General features: G+C 41.2%; 1 protein-coding gene across 2 annotated transcripts in view; it reads left to right on the top strand.

Moving 5' to 3' along the window:
• Positions 1-22671, top strand: part of LOC126188207 (cysteine-rich protein 2-binding protein) — a 183931-nt gene that overhangs the window by 139612 nt on the left and 21648 nt on the right. For both annotated transcript variants that reach the window (XM_049929758.1, XM_049929757.1), the window contains exons 8-9: positions 9722-9828; positions 20025-20230. In XM_049929758.1, coding sequence (XP_049785715.1) covers positions 9722-9828; positions 20025-20230 — 313 coding nt within the window. The remainder of the gene's footprint in view (positions 1-9721; positions 9829-20024; positions 20231-22671) is intronic.

The following is a 22671-nucleotide window of genomic DNA, read 5'->3' as shown; positions in this document are numbered from 1 at the left end:
GCATTTTTATATTTTCTCCTCTCAATATTTCTTCTGTTACCCAAGGATTTCTACTAGCCCTCGTGTTTTTACCTACTTGATCCTCTGCTGCCTTCGCTACTTCATCCCTCAAAGCTACCCACTATTCTTCTACTGTATTTCTTTCCCCCATTCCTGTCAATTTTGTCCTTATACTCTCCCTGAAACTCTGTACAACCTCTGGTTTGGTCAGTTTATCCAGGTCCCATCTCCTTAAATTCCCGACTTTTTGCAGTTTCTTCAGTTTTAATCTACAGTTCATAACCAATAGATTGTGGCCAGAGTCCACATCTGCCCCTGGAAATGTCTTACAATTTAAAACCTGGTTACTAAATCTCTGTCTTACCATTATGTAATCTATCTGAAACCTATCAGTATCTCCAGGCTTCTTCCATGCATACAACCTTCTTTTATGATTCTTGAACCAAGTGTTAGCTATGATTAAAGTTATGCTCTGTGCAAAATTCTACCAGGCGGCTTCCTCTTTCATTTCTTTCCCCCAATCCATATTCACCTGCCACGTTTCCTTCTCTTCCTTTTCCCACTATCGAATTCCAGTCACCCATGACTATTAAATTTTCGTCTCCCTTCACTATCTGAATAATTTATTTTATCTCCTCATACATTTCTTCAATTTCTTCATCATCTGCAGAGCTAGTTGGCATATAAACTTGTACTACTGTAGTAGGTGCGGGCGTCATGTCTATCTTGGCCACAATAATGCGTACCCATATCTGGTACAAGTTAACACCAATATGTGATGTGGAAGTGATAATAAGCAGATGACCATCTAAATACAGGGTGTACATAAAGTCCGGAAACATTTTCAATCATTTATTGCACGAGAACCAAACATTGTACAGATATCATACATATGTCATCTTGAAGAGAAACCCTGAATTTTGTTTTTTTTTTTTTTTTTTTCATGTATACTGCCATAGCGTGGTTTGGTAATTTGCCGATAGTCAGTGCTAGTCGCAAACGTGGCGAGTTCAGGTTCGGAACGAGCTTTCTGCATGTTGGAGTTCAACAAAAACAAGTGTGCTACGGATGTTTAGAACCAAGTACAGTAAGAAGCCACCAACAAGGAAGGCCATTTACCACTGGCACAACAAATTCATTATGACGGGTTGCTTGTGTGCGGCAAAGTGAAGCGGATGTCCCAGTGTGATTGAAGTGAATGTGGGGCACGTACAAGAGACATTGATAAGGAGTCCAAAGAAATTGGTGCGTCGTGCATCCCTTGAACTCGAAATGGCTCCAGTGACAGTGTGTAAATTCCTGCGACAGAAGCTGTCTGTGAAACCATTCAAATTGGAGCTAGAGCAGAAACTCAATGACGATGTCAAAGACAAGTGTTTTGAGTTTTATCGCAGTTGCAAAACTTGAATGAGGATGGGGATGGCATTGTTGATCGCTTAATTTTTAGTGTCGAAGCCATTTTTCACAGTAATGGGAAAGTGAACAGGCGTAATTGTTGAATCTGGGGTACAAAGCATTCACACAAATGCATTGAATTTGAGCGTGATTCCCCAAAGGTAAATGTTTTTTGTGCCATGTCACATCGAAAATTGTATGGGCCATTCTTCTTCATCAAGAGCACTGTCACTGGATATCCCTACTTGGATATGTTGCAGCAATGGCTGATGCCTCAAATGCAGTTGAACTCGCCGTTCAACTTTTAGCGGGATGGGGCTCCACCCCATTTTCATCTTGATGTTCATTGAAACCTGAACACGGAGCTGCCTCATTGATGGATCTGCCATGTTGCAGAAGGGGACAGCTGTTTCATGAAATGGCCTCCCCAATCACCAGATCTCACTCTGTGTGACTTTTTTCTGTGGGGACACACTAAAGATCTGGTGTATGTACCGTCTCTACCATGTGATGTAGCAGAGCTCCGGGAGATAATACGGGAAGTGACTGACACAGTCAACAATACCATGCTGGGACAGGTATGGCAAGAATTCGATTACCCTATTGACATCTGCCAGGTCACTCATGGTTCACATATTGAATGTTTTTTTTTAAAAAAAACTTTGAGTTTCTCTTCAAAATGCAATAAGTATGACATCTGTACAATTTTTAATTCTTGTGCAATAAATAATTGAAAGTGTTTGCGGACTTTACGTACACTCTCTACTTTCAGCATGCATGAATAAATTCTTAACCAACATTATTACATTTTCCCTAGAGGCACGTGGTGTTCTTTCTTGCCAACATTAAAAGAATGAATATACGAGGGCTATCCACAAAGTACATTACGTTTTGGAATTAAAAATAAATAAAGTATTGGAATTTTTTTTTATTATATACAGATGAAAGCCACACTTAAATACTACTTTTCTACATAGTTGCCATTAAAATTAAGGCACTTATCATAGCGATGGACGAGCTTGGAAATTACTTCGTCATAAAATTCGGCCACCTGTGCCTTCAACCACGTAATGACTGTCTTTTGGGACAGAAAAGGTGTGATTTTTGTAGATTTCTTGGAAAGAGGCACTACAATAAACTCTCAAAGGTATTGCCAAACTCTGCACAACCTCAGAAGAGCAATACAAAACAAGCGCAGGGGAAAGTTGGGCTCAAAGATCTTGCTGATTCACGATAACGCCCGGGCCCACACGGCAAATGCCACTCGTGAAGTTCTCGAATCTTTTAAGTGGGAGTTGCTTCCTCATCCGCCGTACAGTCCCAACCTGGCACCGAGCGACTTCCACCTATTCCCAGCAATGAAGAAGTGGTTGGCTATGCAGCGTTTTGATGACAACGCACAGCTTCAAGAAGAGGTAACGACGTGGTTGAAGGCGCAGGTGGCCGAATTTTACGACGAAGGAATTTCCAAGTTCGTCCATCACTACGATAAGTGCCTTAATTTAAATGGCAACTATGTAGAAAAGTAGTATTTAAGTGTGGCTTTCATCTGTATATAATAATAAAAATTTCCAATACTTTATTTATTTTTAATCCCAAAACGTAATGTACTTTGTGGATAGCCCTCGTATGTGTCATAAATGACCTGGGGAGTAGACAACATTCCTTTAGAACTACTGACAGCCTTGGGAGAGCCAGTCCTGAAGAAAACTCTACCATCTGATGAGCAAGATGTATAAGACAGGCAAAATACTCTCAGACTTCAAGAAGAATATAATAATTCCAATCCCAAAGAAAGCAGGTGTTGACAAACGTGAAAATTACCGAACTATCAGTTTAATAAGTCACAGCTGCAAAAGACTAAAGCGGATTCTTTCCATACGAATGGAAAAACTGGTAGAAGCTGACCTCGGGGAAGATCAGTTTGGACTCCTTAGAAATATTGGGAGGCAATACTGACCCTATGACTTACCTTAGAAGAAAGATTAAGGAAAGGCAAACCTACGTTTCTAGCATTTGTAGACTCAGAGAAAGCTTTTGACAATGTTGACTGGAATACTCTCTTTCAAATTCCGAAGATGGCAGGGGTAAAATACAGGGAGCGAAAGGCTATTTACAATTTGCACAGAAACCAGATGGCAGTTATAAGAGTCGAAGGGCACGAAAGGGAAGCAGCAGTTGGGAAGGGAGTGAGACACGGCTGTTGCCTCTCCCCGATGTTATTCAATCTGTATATTGAGCAAGCTTAAAGGAAACAAACGAAAAATTCGGAGTAGGAATTAAAATCCATGGAGAAGAAATAAAAACTTTGAGGTTCGCCGATGACATTGTAATTCTGTCAGAGATAGCAAAGGACTTGGAAGAGCAGCTGAACGGAATGGACAGTGTCTTGAAAGGAGGATATAAGATGAACATCAACAGAAGCAAAACGAGGATAATGGAATGTAGTTTAATTAAGTCGAGTGATGCTGAGGGAATTAGATTAGGAAATGAGACACTTAAAGTAGTAAAGGAGTTTCGCTATTTGGGGAGCAAAATAACTGATGATGGTCAAAGTAGAGAGGATATAAAATGTAGACTGGCAATGGCAAGGAAAGTTTCTGAAGAAGAGAAATTTGTTAACACCGAGTATAGATTTAAGTGTCAGGAATTCATTTCTGAAAGTATTTGTACGGAGTGTAGCCATGTATGGAAGTGAAAAATGGACAATAAACAGTTTGGACAAGAAGAGAATCGAAGTTTTCGAAATGTGATGCTACAGAAAAATGCTGAAGATTAGATGGGTGGATCACATAACTAATGAGGAGGTATTAAATAGAATTGGGGGGAATAGGAGTTTGTGGCACAACTTGACTAGAAGAAGGGATTGGTTGGTAGGACATGTTCTGAGGCATCAAGGGATCGCCAATATAGTATTGGAGGGCAGCGTGGAGGGTAAAAATTGTAGAGGGAGACCAAGAGATGAATACGCTAAGCAGATTCAGAAGAATGTGGGTTGCACTAGGTACTGGGAGATGAAGAAGCTTGCACAGGATAGTGTAGCAAGGAGAGCTGCATCAAACCAGTCTCAGGACTGAAGACCACAATAACAATAACAACAACAACAACAACAACAAATGGTTGTCAAAGACAAACATACAATAAATAAACTAAAATCTTAAAAATGACGTCATCCTTTGAAAAATGAAATACAGTGGGTGTGACAAATTAAAATTATAATGACTTGGAAATGAGTGGTCTCAATTACTTATCAGCCTCAAGGACCACCAGTATTCGCAGGCTTCATTACTGTCATACATCCAGAGATTCTGGATGTGCCAGTTTTGAGACATATAACACAAAAGATAAACTTTGTTTTTAGTGTGTTCTGTGCTTCAATAAGGTTGGAATGCCCACTTTGCAGGCAATTCACTTGCTGCGAGGCTGTATGGGCAATATTGTTTGAAACCATCATTTGCAGTTATTGCAGAATGGCATTGTTAGGTGTGTTCAGTGAAGATTTCATTGCAATGAAAACAAATTTGAGCAACTGTGCAGAGTTGTGTGTAATGAACTTCTGTTCTCCTAAGTGTTAATTTAAATCAATTGCATTCGTTGCATGTTCAGTGAATATTAATGTATGTAAACAAACACAGAAATTTTTTATGTAATTAAACAACTTTTTATGGCAGGGAAACGATTTATTGAGTAAATAAGACCGATAAAAGAACAACAGAAAATAACATAAATGACAGGACGTGTTCTCTCTCTCTCTCTCTCTCTCTCTCTCTCTCTCTCTCTCTCTCTCTCCACGATCAAATAAACCAATGATTCCAGTTTCAGAAAACTTGTATGATTTATTCAAGAGAAAGAGCATCACAAATTGAGCAAGTCAGTAGCACATTGGTTCATTCTGGCCCTTATGCAACCACTTATTCAGCTTGGCATTGATTGATGGAGTTGTTGCATGTCCTCCTGAGGGATATCATGTCAAATTCTGTTCAATTTGTGAGTTAGATCATCAGAATCCTTAGCTGGTTGGAGGGCCCTGCCCAAAATGCTCCAAATATTCTCAGTTTGGGGGCTGGGGGGTCATCCAGTGACATTGCTGACCAAGGTAGGGTTGGGTAAGCACAAAGACAAGTGATAGAAACTCTCACTGTGTGTGGGCGGGCATTATATTGCTGAAAAGTAAGTCCAGGATGGCTTACCATGAAGGACAACAAAACAGAGTGTAGAAGATCATTGATGTACTACTGTGCTATAAGGGTGCCGCGATTGACAGCCAAAGGGTCATGCAATGAAAAGAAATGGCAGCCCAGATCATCACTTGCTTGTCAGAGTGTGTGGCAGGCAACTGTCAGGTTAGTATCCAACCACTGTCTGGGGCATCTACAGAGGTGTATTTGCTGGTCATTGGGGCTCATTTCGAAGCAAGACTCCTCACTGAAGACATTCTATCCCAGTTAATGAGATTCCAGGCTGAAGACGTGTCTGGAGATGCTTCGGGCAGCATTACAGTCTTGTATATTGATAGGCAAAAAATACTTGAAAATGACAACAAATCTGTTAGAATTGAATATGTTTTACAGTTTTGTTACTACTGAAGAATGAGCTAAACAATTTAATGTAATGAATTTGCTCATCTTATGTGGAAGCAGCAGCTCCCACCATTATGCGGCAGATATCGGAGAAGTTATAGAGGTAGTTTCTTTAACAATCCCTCTGCATTTTAATAATGCATTCCAATGAAGGCAAACTCATATTAGTATTTGTCAGTATCTTTTGAGATGATTCCATCAGTGGTTCACATATAAGCTGTCTCATTAATAGAGTGCTATTTATTATTCTCAGGTGTACGCCCATAGAGTTGGAAGACTTAACTGTCTTGTAGGTAACAGTCATTATCTGCAGACTAGCTAAAATCTGTTTTTCAGAAGATATAACTTATTTGTAGAAATTTTTACATTTTTCTTTGCTTTTTTAACTTAAAATGCACACATTTTGATATTGATAATGTTGAAACAGGAGTCACAGATGAAATTTATATGACACACAAACACACATGCCATGTAATATTTGAGAAGTGACAATAGCAGACATTTCTATAATAACGGATTTTTATGCCGGTTTTGGCTACTGCTGCCATCTAGCAGACAAAGTAGAAACTACACAATCTGTCGTCTCCACAGTCATTTGCAGGAGTCATAAATATGTGTTCTATTAGTCTTTTCCTATTGTTTGCCCCCATATGCTTTCAACACACTATATTGAACATACTTCCTCCTTCCCCTCTCTGTCTCTCCACCTCTTCCTCCCTCTGTCTGTCCACCACTTTCTCCCTCTGTCTGTCCTCCTCATTCTCCCATCTCTATCTGTGTGTCTCAGTCTTTTCATCTCTGTCTTTGTATTTTCCTCCACCTTTCTTTCTGACCCTATCTTCCTCCCCTTGACTCTGACAATATTCTCCTTCCCCTCTTGCTTTCCAGCCTAACCACTACCCTGTTACACTTTTCACGTGCCTCATGCAGCTCCCCCCCCCCCCCCCCCCCGTCCACTTCCTCCTCACCCTTGCTCTGTGCATCCCCTCCTCTTTGCGTCTCAACCTGTCCCCAAGTATGCTTATTGGCAAGTGTAGACCCTGCTGTATAGTTCAATAAAGCAGGCCAATACTACTCCCACAACACACAAGTCATGCAGGGCAGCCTGTATTTTGGGATGCAGAAAAACATTTCTTGTCCCTGACATGTAAGATACCCTGCAAAACTGGTTGATTTGGTAGGCTCTTATTGTCCCCACACTACTTGCCTGTCGTGCAGGGCATCCTACTCACCAGGGGCTTGGGAAAACATTATAATGGAAAACTTGTTAACTGGCATGACATCATATGTCTCCAGATGCTATGTGTTAATTATCAGTGAATTGAGAGCCTCTATATTTTCATTAACTATCTGGATAAATAAAAATGAATTTCAGCAGAGGTGCACAGCAGATTTACAAGAGGTTTCAGCTAGTGACTGTTGCACTTCGGAAGCTATGCACCGAGTTCATTTTTCCAAACAATAGTTACTCAAATATCAAAGAACTAATAGATACTGAGGATTGGCAGCATCAAGCAGCCCCACAGAGGAGCCCTAGGACTGCCAAACCCGTACCCAGCCAAGACTGACCAACATGCCTGTAGTGGTTGCCATCTGCAGAACTAAGGTGCATGTGCACTTAATCAAATCTACGGCTGGAAGCAGGGACAGCATTTCACTAGTACCTACCCTCTACATATCTATTGCCTTCTTCCTAGTCATCATCTCTTTTGTATTTCTTTTGCTCTTTCTGCCCTCCTGCTGCATATTTACCTGTGCCCTTCACTCTAGTTATGTTTGTAGGTCACACACACATTTCCTTAACATTATGTGCCTTACCCCCTGCCACAGCTTTCTTAATTATTTGTTCCTCTCTAGCCATCCTCCCAATCCTCCTTCATTGTATACTTTTGCTTGCACCTAAGTGAGTTAAATCTACTCCTGTAATTATATTCCCATCCCCTTCAGTCTCTTCCACCTTCTAACTGTGGCCAACCATCTCTTCCATATCACTCTAATCTATTCAAGAGAACCAGCAGTGTTGGGTGAATGTAACTGGTTGGTTGATTGGGGGAGGGTTAAACAGAGAGATCATCACACTCCTAATAAAGAGGTGTGTCATCTGAAGTTAGTGATGTCAGCCAGAAGTATGCAGGAGTAGTAAAATTGAGGCATTTGCGAGTTGTCTGTCAGATTGAAACTGTGTGCTGGTCTGGGACCTTTGCATTTTGCAGGCAAGTGCTATATGTACTGACTGAGCTGTTTAAGCATGACTCTCGACCTGCCCTCATGACTTTACTGCTGCAAGTACTTCATGTACCTTCCAAATTTCACAGTTCTCTGCACACCATGCAGGACTAGTAGTCCTGGAAGAAATGATATTGTGGAGACATGACTTATTCACAGCTTGGGGAATGTTTCCAGAATCAATTTTTAGTCTGTAGTACTCGCCCTCGAAAGACAAAGGTCCCAAATTTGAACACACATTCGTAATCTGCCAGGAATTTTCATTGGATTACATTTGTTGTCTTCATACAGGCCCATCAATGTGTGATTGTCTGGGTGCCATGGGTACTCAAAATGATCACTTCTGGTTTGCAGCACTTGGACATCAGTCATTACATTTCTGGCATGTTATGGGCAGTGGCCATGCCTTATGCTGTCTCCATCTACCTTCATACAGAAAGCGTTAGACTGTTACCTTGCCCAGAACTTTCTTCAGATTACTATCCATCGAAAGCATTTGCTCCTGGGTTTCTGAAAGGCAGACCTGCCACCACTTTCCAGCCACTATGATTGATGAATTGTGGGATAGAGTTGAAGCAGAATGAAATGATGTATCCACATGTGTCAGCCAAGCACAGTTCAACTCGATGCCCAGCTGAGCTACAGGCAGTGTTGCTGAGCGGAGGTGGCAGCCCGGTGTACTAAATTTTGCACCACGATACCCCAAGTCACCTATGTATTTGATGCTACTGGAGGTTTTGCATCCTGATATGTCAAGTCACCTATGTATTTAATCTTGTGTTATTCTTACTATATGGTATATGAATAGTAGGTATATATTTTTTTAATTGCTGTCCTCCTTGGTGTTGCAATTGTAATGGCTGGCAGTGTAGTTACTGATGTACTTTTGTGAACAAATTTGTCTAATTGAGTAACCTGTTGCGCATGTCATTTATCCTAAGGTCCAATCCTCACACTCCTAGCTGTTATACTGATCTACTTGTTCACCCGTAATGTTTATGAAAATAATGCCAGTCACATCCTCTTACCTTATTATTCCTTCAGAACTGAAGGATAGGATGATTCTCTGAACATACAAAATTGTATTGTGCTTACTTTTATTTTACATGTTGTAAGATAGATTTTAAGGTAATCAATAGTAGATAATGGCAACATTACACTGAAACAGCTAGGTGACCTTCACAAATAAAAACATTGTTCTTAATTACTCTCGGTTATTTCCACAAGCATTCTAGTGTGATAGGAAATTAGTTAAACATTTCAACTGGATAATAATAGATGTGCCAAAAGGAAAACGGTCTTACTTAAAACAAAATACCAGTGGATGTCTGTCTTCATATCTGAATTTCACAACATTTTATTAATAGCTATCAAGTTTTTGATCCCATGTGTATGCTACACAGGAGAAACAACTTAAATGTGCATATATTTTTATCCTACTGTTCTTAGATTGTAAATTTAATGATGCATTGCTTGACTCACACTATTACTGATAGTAATGTACTGTGAAAATGTTGCAGGTTCCATCTTCCAGTGATTCTGTTTGTCTGTCGGTGGAAGAATCTTTCTTAGTGAAGTTGGTGGGTTCAAGTCTGCTCAAACCATTTTACAGCCCATATACTAAAAGGTAAAATTGTTATTTTTTATTTTGGTTTGACGTGCTGATGAGCACGTGAAATAACTTGTATGTCTTTCTTTTCTCATTTCTTTCTTTTCAGAAGTATTTCATTCTTTCCCTGTGTTGTTCTCTTTTTGTCTGTCCTTCTTGTGTGCATCTTTTGTTTTCTCCTGGAAGCCCTTGGAACTTTTTACTTTTGCTCTGAACATTTCTCTTTCCTTATTTCTCCCTCTGTTATTTTTAGCCCCTCATGTTTGTTTTAACTTTTTTGATCCACACAATTGATATTTTTGGGTTTCTGTCGAATCAGTTAAAATTTTTTGTTGTTGTTCTAACCTTTTAAGATGTTCATAGAATACAGCTCTCCTCTTCCTCACTATGTCTAGTATTCACTCTATTCTTTCACAAACTCCTTTCTTACCTCTTAATTTCCATTTTACATTGCCATATTTTACACCTAAGATTCTCCTTACTATTTTTCTTTGTGTTTCATCTACTGTATTTTCTCGACTCTAAGCCGCACTCGAATGTATGCCGCACCTGAAAAATGAGACTCGAAATCAAGGAAAAAAAATTTTCCCGAATCTAAGCTGCACCTGAAATTTGAGACTCGAAATTCAAGGGGAGAGAAAAGTTTTAGACCACTCCTCCAAATCGAAACAAAGTTGGTCCATTGTAATATGAGGCACAATTTAGTTCGAAAGAATGACGATACAGCTACAGTAGTTTGGTTCGAATCGTAAGCTTACCAGTTAAGCTTTACCAGGTAGCCATTTCTATGTGTCAGGCACTCCATCCGTATTTATATGGGTACCCTTCCTTTTTCACGTGCTTCATCTGGTTTGAATTGATTGCTTATTTTTCTTTGATCTGATAAGTGCCTTTCTCTTTGTTATAGGTGTTGACGTCACTCTAAGCTGAAGATGCATTACTGTACTGTGTCATTCATTGTTTGTCGCATTCTGATAATGAGTGTTTACGGCCTGTCGCTGCTCGCGGCATGGCTTGCTTTTGTGCGTGCTACCGCCGCTTTTTTTTTTTTTTTTTTTTTTTTCTTCTTCTTTTCTTTTTTTTTTTAAAAAAACAGATGAATTGTCTCATTAGCGAGACAATGGCAAGAGACTGCTATTTTTTGTTACTTACACTTCTGCTTTCTTTGATAATGATCAACAAGAACCAAATAATAGACTGCATATGATAGAAGATGTTCTGAACGAGAGTTTAGCGAAAATTTTTCTCCGTTTGAAAATCTTTGCAGACGCCTCTTTAGTACATTACATTCTTCACAGAAATTAGAGACATCTTAGATTTAAAAATCTAGTCAATTGCCATGCTTCATTTCTGACTGTATCACTATTACGCATAAGAATAATACGAATATAAACATGACATGATATGTATATTCTTCCGCGTTTTCTGTTGTTTTGTAGTTCATTAGGCAGACAGAATTTAAATGAGATAGCAGCAAACACGAAAGAATACATGGCAAAATGTTTATATTCGTATTATTCTTATGGTGAAGAGAATACTGCTCATGATTCACAATTCATAAAAGTTCCTATTAGCAACCATCTCTTCTCACAGGTAGGAAAAAATTCAGAACGTAGAGTTGGCCATATTGACAAACATCCCAAACAGTCTTGCCAGTCGGATTTTCGTAGTACATTGAAACGCTGCAACATTCGAAGATGAACAATATGGAATTTGTATTTACTTCGATGGATAATGTATGAAAATGCAGTGGTTGAAACTCGGGGCGGAGGAAAAAAAGCTCGTCTTCCACCTTTTTTTTAATTTATTTACTGATGCAGAGGTTTTGGCGCCAGTATTTATCTTTGTGCCTGCAAAGCATGCCTGTGTAGCGCTACATATATTCGACGGCAGAAGTTAGTTGTGGCGGCACCTACCAACATTTTTCAGAACTTCCGCTTACTTTGCACTCCGATTCTAAGCCGCAGGCGGTTTTTTGAGTTACAAAAACCGGAAAAAAAGTGCAGCTTAGATTCGAGTAAATACGGTAGTTGTTTGGCTGTATTTAACAAAAGACATTCTGGTTTAACACAGTGTTGTAGAGCCAGAGTTTTGCATTTATGGATAAAGATTTTTTTTGTTATACAATATTTTGTTAATTGAAAAGCCAGTTGCATTTTTCCTGACCCTGCTAAGTTGGGTTCGTTGTTCAAAGCATTTGGTTGTATTATTTGACCTGCATATTTAAATTTTGTAATCTTTTTTTATTCTTCTCTCTCTCTCTCTCTCTCTCTCTCTCTCTCTCTCTCTCTGTGTGTGTGTGTGTGTGTGTGTGTGTGTGTGTGTGTGTGTGTGTGTGTGTGTGCAAAAGCTGAGCAATCAAACATCAGATTATCTCCTTTTCTCCCAGTTATGATTCTGTAAATTCCATCTTCTATCCTTTTTCTACATTCCCTGATTAAATTTTTTGTATCCAATTGAACAGCAGTGGGAATAATCAGTCTCCTTGTCTTATACATTTTGATCTCACAAGTCCTGAAAGTAAGCCACTGGCAGGAGACAAATTCCTCTGTAGTTGTTGGGCTGTGTTTTCTGTCTCTTTCCTTATTCGATTGGATGGATGCTTTTGTTTCCACACTTTCTAAAAGACATCATGTAGTGTCTGGACTCTCCCAGCTTGTGCAGTTCTCCTCATTGCAGCAGTTGCTGAATCTTCTCTGGGGACCTTACTATTCTTCAAATCTTTTATGATATTTAGGATTTCTGCCATTCTGGGGAGATTCTGAGTTTGTGTAAGTGCAATTGATTTTGCTCTAGAAATTTTGCTTTTGGTTCCTCACAATTTAACAAAATCTTTAAATATTATTATTACTAATTCTAATAACATGTACTTTCATTGTGTGTTGTGCAGCTCACAAGTATATCATATTTATACCTCTACTTAAAAAAATCAGAAAAGAGTCACTTAAGATTGCTGAAACCATTTCTGTCTCTAGTTTTAGGAAAAACTCTAGCCCTGAACATAATAATCTGTCAGTTATATTTTGTATGAAATTTTTTTCTGTTTCTACATTTTCTTGCATTAAAATCAAATTGTAGTTGCGCATTTATCAAATATTATTTACATGTACAAGCACAATGTACATGTTAGAATTTTGAGAATTGTTGAATGATTACCACGTAATGTTTCCGAACATACAGATTTTTAATATCTGATATGTATAATGTTTTATTTTCATACAAAGTCATGTATAAAGATAATTTAAATGTCATCTACAGAATTGCACTCAACCCCAAAACTGCTGTTATTAATGGGATACCTGATAATAAGCCAATTAATTTTACATAATTTTATTAATACATTACATTTTAGCATAGGTTTACTGGATTCAAGGCTTTGTTCACTTCTTCCATGACCTCTTTACAGTCCCTGTATTGTTACTAGCATACTCCTTGCTTGTAACAGTGTATGCTGTGTCCCTATCCACCACTAGCCCTATCCTCATCTCCAGTTTTTGTTTATCCTTGGAACTGCCATAGATACTGACATGTCCCCCAATTTAAACAAATTGGTGCACTGAGCAATTAGAGGAATCCTTCTTCTTCACTCAACTCTTGAAATGCCTTGTTTGGTTGATTTAAAGTTCTTATTTTTATTCTCTCTATTATTTCATGAGCATTTTAGTAATGTGATTGCATATTACTATTAACTGATTTTTTATTTATTGTTTGGTTTAGTGATTCCTTTTTACTGTTTGCTCCTTTTCTTTAAGTTGAGTCCATTTAATTGTGTTTGCGGTGGTTATGAAGTCTATATTGCTTACTGTTCGCCGTCAGTTAAAGAATACATTAATACCATATGCGTTTCACAGCAGCAAATCTCATTGAGTCTCCTTGCTGAAACTTCTCCACCTGAAATTGCTAAAGATAATTTATCGCTTTACAAAAATCGATCGGTTCAGCCAAGTGCTATGCTGTGTCATGTGTGTGGAATGTGGTGTCCAACTTTAGTTCTAAAATTATTTAGGTCTTCGGATAAATATTCTTGATGAATCCCAAAACCGTGTAAAACTGCAGGTTCGCACCATCAAACTGTTAGAACTTCAAGTTTAACACATATATTTCGGAACGACACAAAAACACATATAAGTCACAAAGTAAGTTGACAAGTAAGTACACGTTAACATTCGAATGAGCACTGAGTCCCAGTCTAGTGGCCGCTGCTCGGCTGGCCGCTTAGGTGGTGCAGCTGCTGCATGGCTGGCAGACAGCGCCTCACGTAGAGGACGCGCATAATTGCGCGGCAGCACTTTGAATGATCGGCGAGTCACAACACTTTTCCCCCCTTTGAAATTGTTGCACTGGTCTTGATGGAGGTGTCCTGGAGATGGCTAACGTCCATAGGCGTTGTTTGACTCGCTGTAAAGTCTCGAGGAGGAGGGTTCCCGTACGGACGGAAGTGGCCCCGATGATAACGGGTCGAGATGACAGGAGACGTAGGGATCGAATCTGCTGGGGCCCCATGCACCAATCTGCCTGTTGCAGCAAGTCCAGTTGATATGACAGCAGACATGGGCGATGTGTCGGCGTCCATTGGAGGAGGAGGCAAGTAGATTTGCTCTGACAGAGGATGGTCCTCCGGTTCTTGCATGGGCACGTCCCCTGGTGACGTCCGTTCTGGTGCTGGCATCGCGATGACGGTGAGAGGGCTGTTTTGTGAGTATTGAGAGATGCCAAGATCCCGAGCGTCAGGGAGAGCCAAAGGTGGTGTGGCAGCATTCGGAACAGGCGTTGCTGGCACCCGAGGCCGAAGTTGGTCTGAATGACGTACCGCAATACCCGTGTCCGTCTGGATTTCATACAGGCGTCTGCCACGGTGTCTTAAGATGCGGCCCGGGCTCCATTTTGGCCGCCTGCCATATACCTGTACCCAGACGAGGTCGTCGGTGGTGAACTGGCGAAGTGAAGGCACCCACGGCCATGAGGTGGGAGGCCGCAGAAGATGAAGTAGCGTGCGGGGCTGTCAGCCATGTAAGAGCTCAGCCGGGCTGTGGTCGCCCATGGGGGTGAAACGGTAAGACACCAGAAACTGGAGAAGTGCATCATCAGCAGCAGAAGAAGTCAGAAGTTTCCGAGCCTTAAGTGTGCGGACCAGTGGTTCAGCCTCACCGTTGGATTGTGGATGGAACGGCAGGGCCGTAACATGCATAACGCCGTGATGAGCACAAAAATCCGCAAATTCGGAGGAGGCAAATTGCGGACCATTATCAGTAACAAGAGTAGAGGGTAGGCCTTCCAAAGAAAAAATGCGGGCGAGAGCACTGGTGGTTGCCACGGTGGTAGGTGACGTGCAATGGACAATTAAAGGAAAGTTAGAGTAGGTGTCAATTACGAGGAGCCAATAAGTACCTAAAAAGGGTCCCGCAAAGTCAGCATGAATGCGCTCCCAGGGCTTCTCAGGCGAAGGCCACGGTGACAAAGATGACTTCGGGGCAGCGGCCTGTGACGCACAAGGGCCGCAGGCAGCGACCATGTGTGCGATGTCAGAGTCGATGCCAGGCCAGTACACACGACGGCGCGCCAGAGATTTTGTGCGAGACATACCCCAGTGCCCTTGCTGAAGGAGGCACAAGACCGAAGCACGCAAAGACGCAGGTACCACAACACGTGGCGAAGCATTGTAAGTGGAGAGGAGGATAACATCATCCCTAGCCGTGAGGCGGCAGCGCAAAGTGTAGTAGTTCCGCAACGGATCAGAAGTCTTAGCGGACGGGCGATCTGGCCAACCCTTCTGAATACAGCGTAAAACCCGGGAGAGGGTAGGGTCAGAACCCGTAGCAGCCGCCAGCCTGTCCCTAGTGATGGGGAACCCGTCCACAACCCGCTGCTCGGCAACATCCAGGTGGAAACACAAAAGTTCGTCCCTATCGAATGCCTGATCAGGATCCATGGGAAGGCGAGACAGAGCATCAGCATTCACATGTTGAGCCGTTGGCCGGAAATGAATCTCATAATTGAAACGGGACAAGTAAAGAGTCCAACGCTGGAGGCGGTGTGCAGCCTTGTCGGGAAGTGACGTTGATGGATGAAACAAGGAAACAAGTGGTTTGTGATCCGTAACAAGATGAAATTTTCAGCCATAGAGAAAAACACCACACTTATGAAGAGCATAAATGATGGCCAAAGCTTCTTTCTCAATTTGAGAATACTTTTGTTGGGCATCCGTGAGCATTTTGGAGGCATAAGCAATGGGTTGTTCTGAACCGTCAGAAAAACGGTGTGCAAGGACTGCACCGACCCCGTATTGAGAGGCGTCTGTGGCAAGAACAAGATGTTGGCCAGGTCGATAAATAGCCAGGCACGGGGCCTGTTTCAGCATAGTCTTCAACTTCTGGAAAGCTGCTTCACATGATGCGGACCAGTAAAAGGCACGTTTTTATGCAACAGGCGATGCAACAGGCGATGCAACGGCTGAGCCACCGAAGCCGCAGACGGTAAAAACTTGTGATAGTATGCTATTTTCCCCAAGAAGGCCTGCAGTTCCTTAACAGATGTTGGGCGAGGAAGGGCATCGATCGCAGCGACAGTTTGTTGAAGCGGACGAATACCATCCCACGAGAGTTGAAACCCCAAGTACATGATAGATGCCTGAAAAAATTGTGATTTCTGTAGATTACACTTAAGACCGGCAGTCTGTAAGACATGAAAAAGTGTGCGGAGATTTTGAAGATGTTCTTCAGTGGTGGAGCCAGTGACAACAATGTCGTCCATGTAATTGATACACCCAGTACCAGGGAGCAGTAATTGTTCCAAGAATCGCTGAAAGAGAGCAGGGGCGCTAGCAACCCCGAATGGCAAGCGTTGGTATTGATAGAGGCCGAAAGGCGTGTTAAGGACCAGAAACTGCCGGGAAGCAGCGTCGAGAGGAAGCTGATGATAAGCTTCTGACAGGTCAATTTTAGAAAAATACTGGCCTCCAGCAAGTTTAGTGAACAGTTCTTCAGGACGGGGCATAGGGTAAGTGTCGATGAGGCATTGAGCATTTACAGTGGCTTTGAAATCGCCACAGAGACAAATATCACCATTTGGCTTAGCAACTACAACGACAGGAGAGGACCACTCACTGGAAGTGACAGGAAGCAAGACCCCTGAAGCAGTGAGACGATCCAACTCCCGTTTTACCCGATCACGAAGTTGCCACAGGAATGGGCCGAGCCCGAAAAAACTTAGGCCGCGCAGTGGGTTTGAGCGTGATATGAGCTTCAAAGTCGGTTGCACGGCCTAACCCAGGAGAAAAAAGGGACGAAAATGTCGTCGACAAGGAATCCAGTTGAGCATAAGGAATAGCATCAGAGACAATAGTGACAGAGTCATCTATGGAGAACCCAAAAACGCGAAAGGCATCGAAACCAAAAAGATTTTCTGCATTGCTCTGGTCGACCACAAATATGGGAACAGTGCGAACGACGGATTTGTAATATACCTCAGCATTAAACTGTCCCAAGAGAGAAATCTTCTGTTTATTGTACGTCCGTAATTGCCGAGTGACAGGGGACAGGAGTGGAGAACCCAGCTGAAGATATGTCTGAGAATTAATTATAGTGGCAGCAGAACCGGTATCCACTTGCATGTGAACATCTCGACCAAGGATTTGGACAGTGAGGAATAACTTCCCTGAAAGGGAAGAAGTGCAATTGACAGACAACACAGAATCAGAATCAGCGTCGTGTTCATGAACATCATGTATGCGGTCGGATTTGCAAATGGAAGACACATGACCTTTCTTTTTGCAATTGTGACACACAGCCCAACGTTGTGGACAATCCTCGCGTGAATGTTTCGTAAAACACCGCGGACATGAAGGAAGTTGCCGGGGGTTTTGCTGCAGTTTCTTAGTGGGTTGTTTACGGCTAGGCAGAGGCTGCGCGTGGGAGCGCACTGCGGCCACGTCGACAGGTGGGGACGCGCCGCATGCGTCGTCAACAGCGCACAGAGGTTGTATTTACCTGACATCACCCCACGCCTCCATTTGCGCCCCAGCGGCACGAGAAATTTCAAAAGACTGCGCAATGGAGAGAACTTCATCTAGAGTTGGATTCGCCAACTGAAGGGCACGTTGCCGAACTTCTTTGTCGGGCGCCGACCAGATAATAGCATCCCGTACCATGGAATCGGCATAGGATTCTTTGTGAACGTCAGTAACAAATTGACACTTTCGACTGAGGCCGTGAAGTTCAGCAGCCCAAGCGCCATAGGAGTAATTTGGTTGTTTTTGACAATGATAAAAGACAACACGAGAGGCTACCACATGCGTTTGCTTTTGAAAATAGACAGATAGAAGTGAGCACATTTCAGCAAAGGACAAAGACGCAGGATCCTTCAAAGGAGCCAATTGCGACAACAACCGATACATTTGAGGTGAAATCCAGGAAAGGAACAGAGACTTGCATGGTTGTTCGTCCGTGACATGAAATGCCAAGAAGTGCTGTCGAAGACGTTTTTCATAATCAGACCAGTCTTCCACCGTCTCGTCGTAAGGAGGAAATGGAGGTATAGCCAACGACGAGAAACGCCCCGCATTTGACGCCGCGACGAAATCGCGAATCGCCACTGTTAGAAGCATTTGCTGTTCAAGGAAATTTTGCAATAGTTGCTCGACAGTAGCCATGGAACCCTGTGAGTCAACGGTGAAAAGGAAAAATCCCATCCTCGTCGCCAATTGGTAGAACTTCAAGTTTAACACATATATTTCGGAACGACACAACAACACATATAAGTCACAAAGTAAGTTGACAAGTAAGACATGTGTACACGTTAGCATTCGAATGAGCATTGAGTCCCAGTCTAGCGGCCGCTGCTCGGCTGGCCGCTTAGGTGGCGCAGCTGCTGCATGGCTGGCAGACAGCGCCGCACGTAGAGGACGCGCGTAATTGCGGGGCGGCACTTTGAATGATCGGCGAGTCACAACACAAACCACACAACACAACACTTCTGAACGACTTGCATCTTTATAATCAGTGAATATTTCTTTTGAAATGCTTAAGGGTTATGAACTCTACACACCTGATACTCCTTTTGCGCTTTTATATGTATTTATTTTCTTCAATACCATGAAACATAAACTACTACCTTAATGGTGGCTTCCATCAATTTCCTCTCAATCCGACATAGAACATCTCTCTTCCAATGTCCAACATGGAATAATTATCTCTTTGCCGTAGCTTAATACAGTCTGTATATCTTTGTTATCAAGTTCGCACGGAGATGCTTAGATTCCACGGAGTATTTATCTCTCACACAAGTATTTTACATTTATCGTCATATTAATAGTCTGTCACACTTTATTTATGGGTTTTTGCACCACAAAATGCTACATTGAGATTCATTGATAATATTTTCATGATTCAGACCAATTAAAATGACAGTCTCCACATTTTCCTGCAAAATCAAACATATGCTCCCAAATCAACTCTGTCTGAACCTTATCAGCTTCCTGGTGGATTATAAATAATATAAGGAGCAAAGTAGAACAATTCAAACACACACACACACACACACACACACACACACACACACACACACACACACACACAGAGAGAGAGAGAGAGAGAGAGAGAGAGAGAGAGAGAGAGAGAGAGAGAGAGAGAGAGACGCGGGGGGGGGGGGGGGGGGGGGCATAGGCCTTCCCATATCACCCTTTCAGTTACACTGTTTTTACCAACTGTTGCAGTGTATAAGTCTTCTGTGAACAACTTGTCCTCTGCTTAAGGAATTATTAAATTTTCTGTCACAGTGGACGCAGTTCAGATTCAAAAACAGTCGCAGAACAGAAGGTTTCTTAGCAATGCAAGCTGTCTCGTTTTTATTGTTTTGAGGTACTAGATAATAAAGAAACTTTGTTTTTAGTAGTTAAGGGGACTAACATAAAACTGATTAAAAAAAAAAAAAAAAAGATACATGCGTCTCCCATGCACTATTACTAGAAAATGAGACAAAGTTTTATGTGCTATATTTGGCACAGCAGAATAGTGATTTGATATCAAGGACAATTGTTGTAGAAGTTCCAATTGCATGTTTTATTCCACTGTTTGTTTAGTATATTTTTCAGGAAGTTCCTTCAGTCGATCTCCTGCCAAAAGAATTTCTTAAAGTACAATTTTCTGTTGTAATATTATTTGACAGGTCTGATTCTAATTGAGTTTTTATTGACACTCTCAATTTCTTTAATACTGTAGAATGATTAAACCATACATTCGTCAAGACTGGGATTCAAAACCTCTCTGGATGAAATTCCTTCAGGAATTGGATGAGAAAACTAACAGAACCAATCCGTCATGGCAGCCACTTCAGTTACATCCTATAGACTACTGTTACATACAGCGTGAGCATGTGCCTGTGATTAATGCTCTGTGTCACGAATATTTTTATCCTGGAATTGATGGTAAGCTTTAAACAATTTTACATTAATGGAAAAAACGTGTTATCATAATAACTGAGCTAACTGTGAGAATTTCATAATTCCATTGAAAATCTTGTTAAAATCAAACACTTTGTTAGAATGGAGATAGGTATAAAAAGAACAGCTGTATCAAATGTAAATAAAAATGTGTTAGAGCTTGAGTTTTGGAATTTGCAACTCCAATAACTGTATTTAATGTTTTTTTTCTTCTTCGTCTTCCTGTTCCTGTTCTTGTTCTTGTTCGTGCTCTTGCTGGAACACTCAGAGAGTTTCTTGATTTTGCAGCTGATAAGTAAATACACTGCTTTAAATCTCATATAGAGTTTGTCTTCCTTTCAAGCTTCCATATCTTTCGAGCTAAAATCAAAACACTTTTCAGTTATAATTTTAAACTGAAAATATGTTATTAATAGTATGGAATAATAAAAACTATCATCATCTAGTGGTAAACACTACTTTTTGGAAATACAGTAATTAAAGAAAGTTCTTAGTGTTTCGTGAGCCCAAAACAGTACCACAGCTTTTCCTTTTTCAGTCATCCTGTTCCTACATAAACCTTATTTTGCTACTGTCTGCTTCCGTGTGTATTACATACTAATCTTTGTATCCCTCTCCACTAGACATCATATGCATAATAAATAGGATGATTCTGAAATTTGTTGTCAGACCGTTGTGTGATCACAGACCTCATATATTCGATGGTAGGTACACAAGGTTCCATTTTTAGTACCAAAATCATACTGTCTCTAATTCAGTCCTGGTGTGGTTGAATGCTCATTTCCTTTTTGCTTCATCATATTACAAAAATATTTCAGTGTTCCTGCTGTTATTGACCTGACAGTATCACTAGTGGGTATATAGTTCTTCTATTAGCATCCACTGTCTTTTCACCAGATATTGTGTGAGTACACTTTTCCTAGATGAAAACTCGTACTTTTACTTAATGCTGTGGTGCTTGTATGATATGGTTGTCCATCTGCACAACATATATACTGACTCACTGACTCAGATTGCCGGCGCATAGTTAGGGACAAATGGAACAATGCGGTGGTAATGCTCAGCTTCACTCAACTCTGTGGCCATGTAATGCAAAGCATTGAAAGAGAAGGCTATGTCAAAATGACAGTATGATTACAATCTTTACTTTGGTAGGAATTATCTGGAATATCTTTCCTGGGACACACATTCAAAGCCTCTTCAATTTGTTGCTCCACTGTACACATAGCTCCTCGTATGCCACATGTGTTCAATCATTTAATGATTTCTTTGTAACAAAACATTTCTGTCAAACTTTGAAGGGTTGTGGAAGGGGAGAGGGGGGGGGGAGTGTGAGGAAAGGAACCCATGCATGGAAACTTCATCCAATGACTTATGTCAGATGCAACAAAGGAAGTGAGTGCCTCATGCCTCATCATGCTGGAATCACATACATCAATGGACTGCAAGTGGCATGTTGTCCACTAATTCCAACAACACTTCATATGGTTATCACTAAGGAGAAGTTAAAGAGGAGGCATGCAGTCATCCAATCAAGTTATCTTATACTGTGGTAACCCATAAATTTATTGTAAACAGTCTTCAATAATCTTGGTTGTAGGTGGCGTGGGTATTCTCTTCTACCCAAATATGACAGTTGTGAATATTGAATACAACTCCACTGGTGAAGGATACCACCTCCACGAACAATATGTGCATAATAATAAGGATGTATGATGCTGTTCTGCAAAAACAAACAAAAACACACACACACACACACACACACACACACACACACACACACACACACCAAAATAGTGTGTCAAAAGTACTCCTACTACCCTGCCCTTATTGCCACTGAACACATACAGCTTTTACATGTAAGGGACAGTCAAATGCAAATGAGACAGATGAGTAAAAAGTAAGTAAACTGTTTATTATTTCAAAAGTAGTAACTGTAACTGTTAATACATTTGTCCCACTGAGAGACAGGATGGTCAGTGCCTTAATGGAAAAATGTTTACAGTTGCCAATGGAACAAAGAGTGTACCAAGGTGTGCAGGTCTTCATGCGAAGCAAATTGATGGTCACAAGTCTTTCTTCAGCACTTCAAAAATATGGATATCATACAGGGAGAGATTGAGACTGTGTGAGAGATGCATTGGGGGTTGCCAGTGAAACTTCTGCAGTGTAATAGAAACAACCTTGGCAGCACGTGGGCAGGCATTATCCTGCAACATAAAAACTGATTCTGTCCCTCAGCATTCCTGAGTGTTTGGACTTGACAGTGCACTTCAGTTTTTGCAGAATGTCCGCATACTGCTGTGTGTTAAATGTGGCACCCTGTTCCAGAAAGTCAGTTAGCAGTGGGCCCTTGAGGTCAAAGAAAAATGTCATCATGATTTTTCCAGAGCTGTCGTGCATGATTTTTTATTTTTTTTGGTGGG

This window comes from Schistocerca cancellata, chromosome 5 (genome assembly GCF_023864275.1).
Source record: "Schistocerca cancellata isolate TAMUIC-IGC-003103 chromosome 5, iqSchCanc2.1, whole genome shotgun sequence".
NCBI classification, from domain to species: Eukaryota; Metazoa; Arthropoda; class Insecta; order Orthoptera; family Acrididae; genus Schistocerca; species Schistocerca cancellata.
The sequence above is the reverse complement of the archived record's forward strand: the minus strand, read 5'-3'. Positions and strand labels throughout refer to the sequence as shown.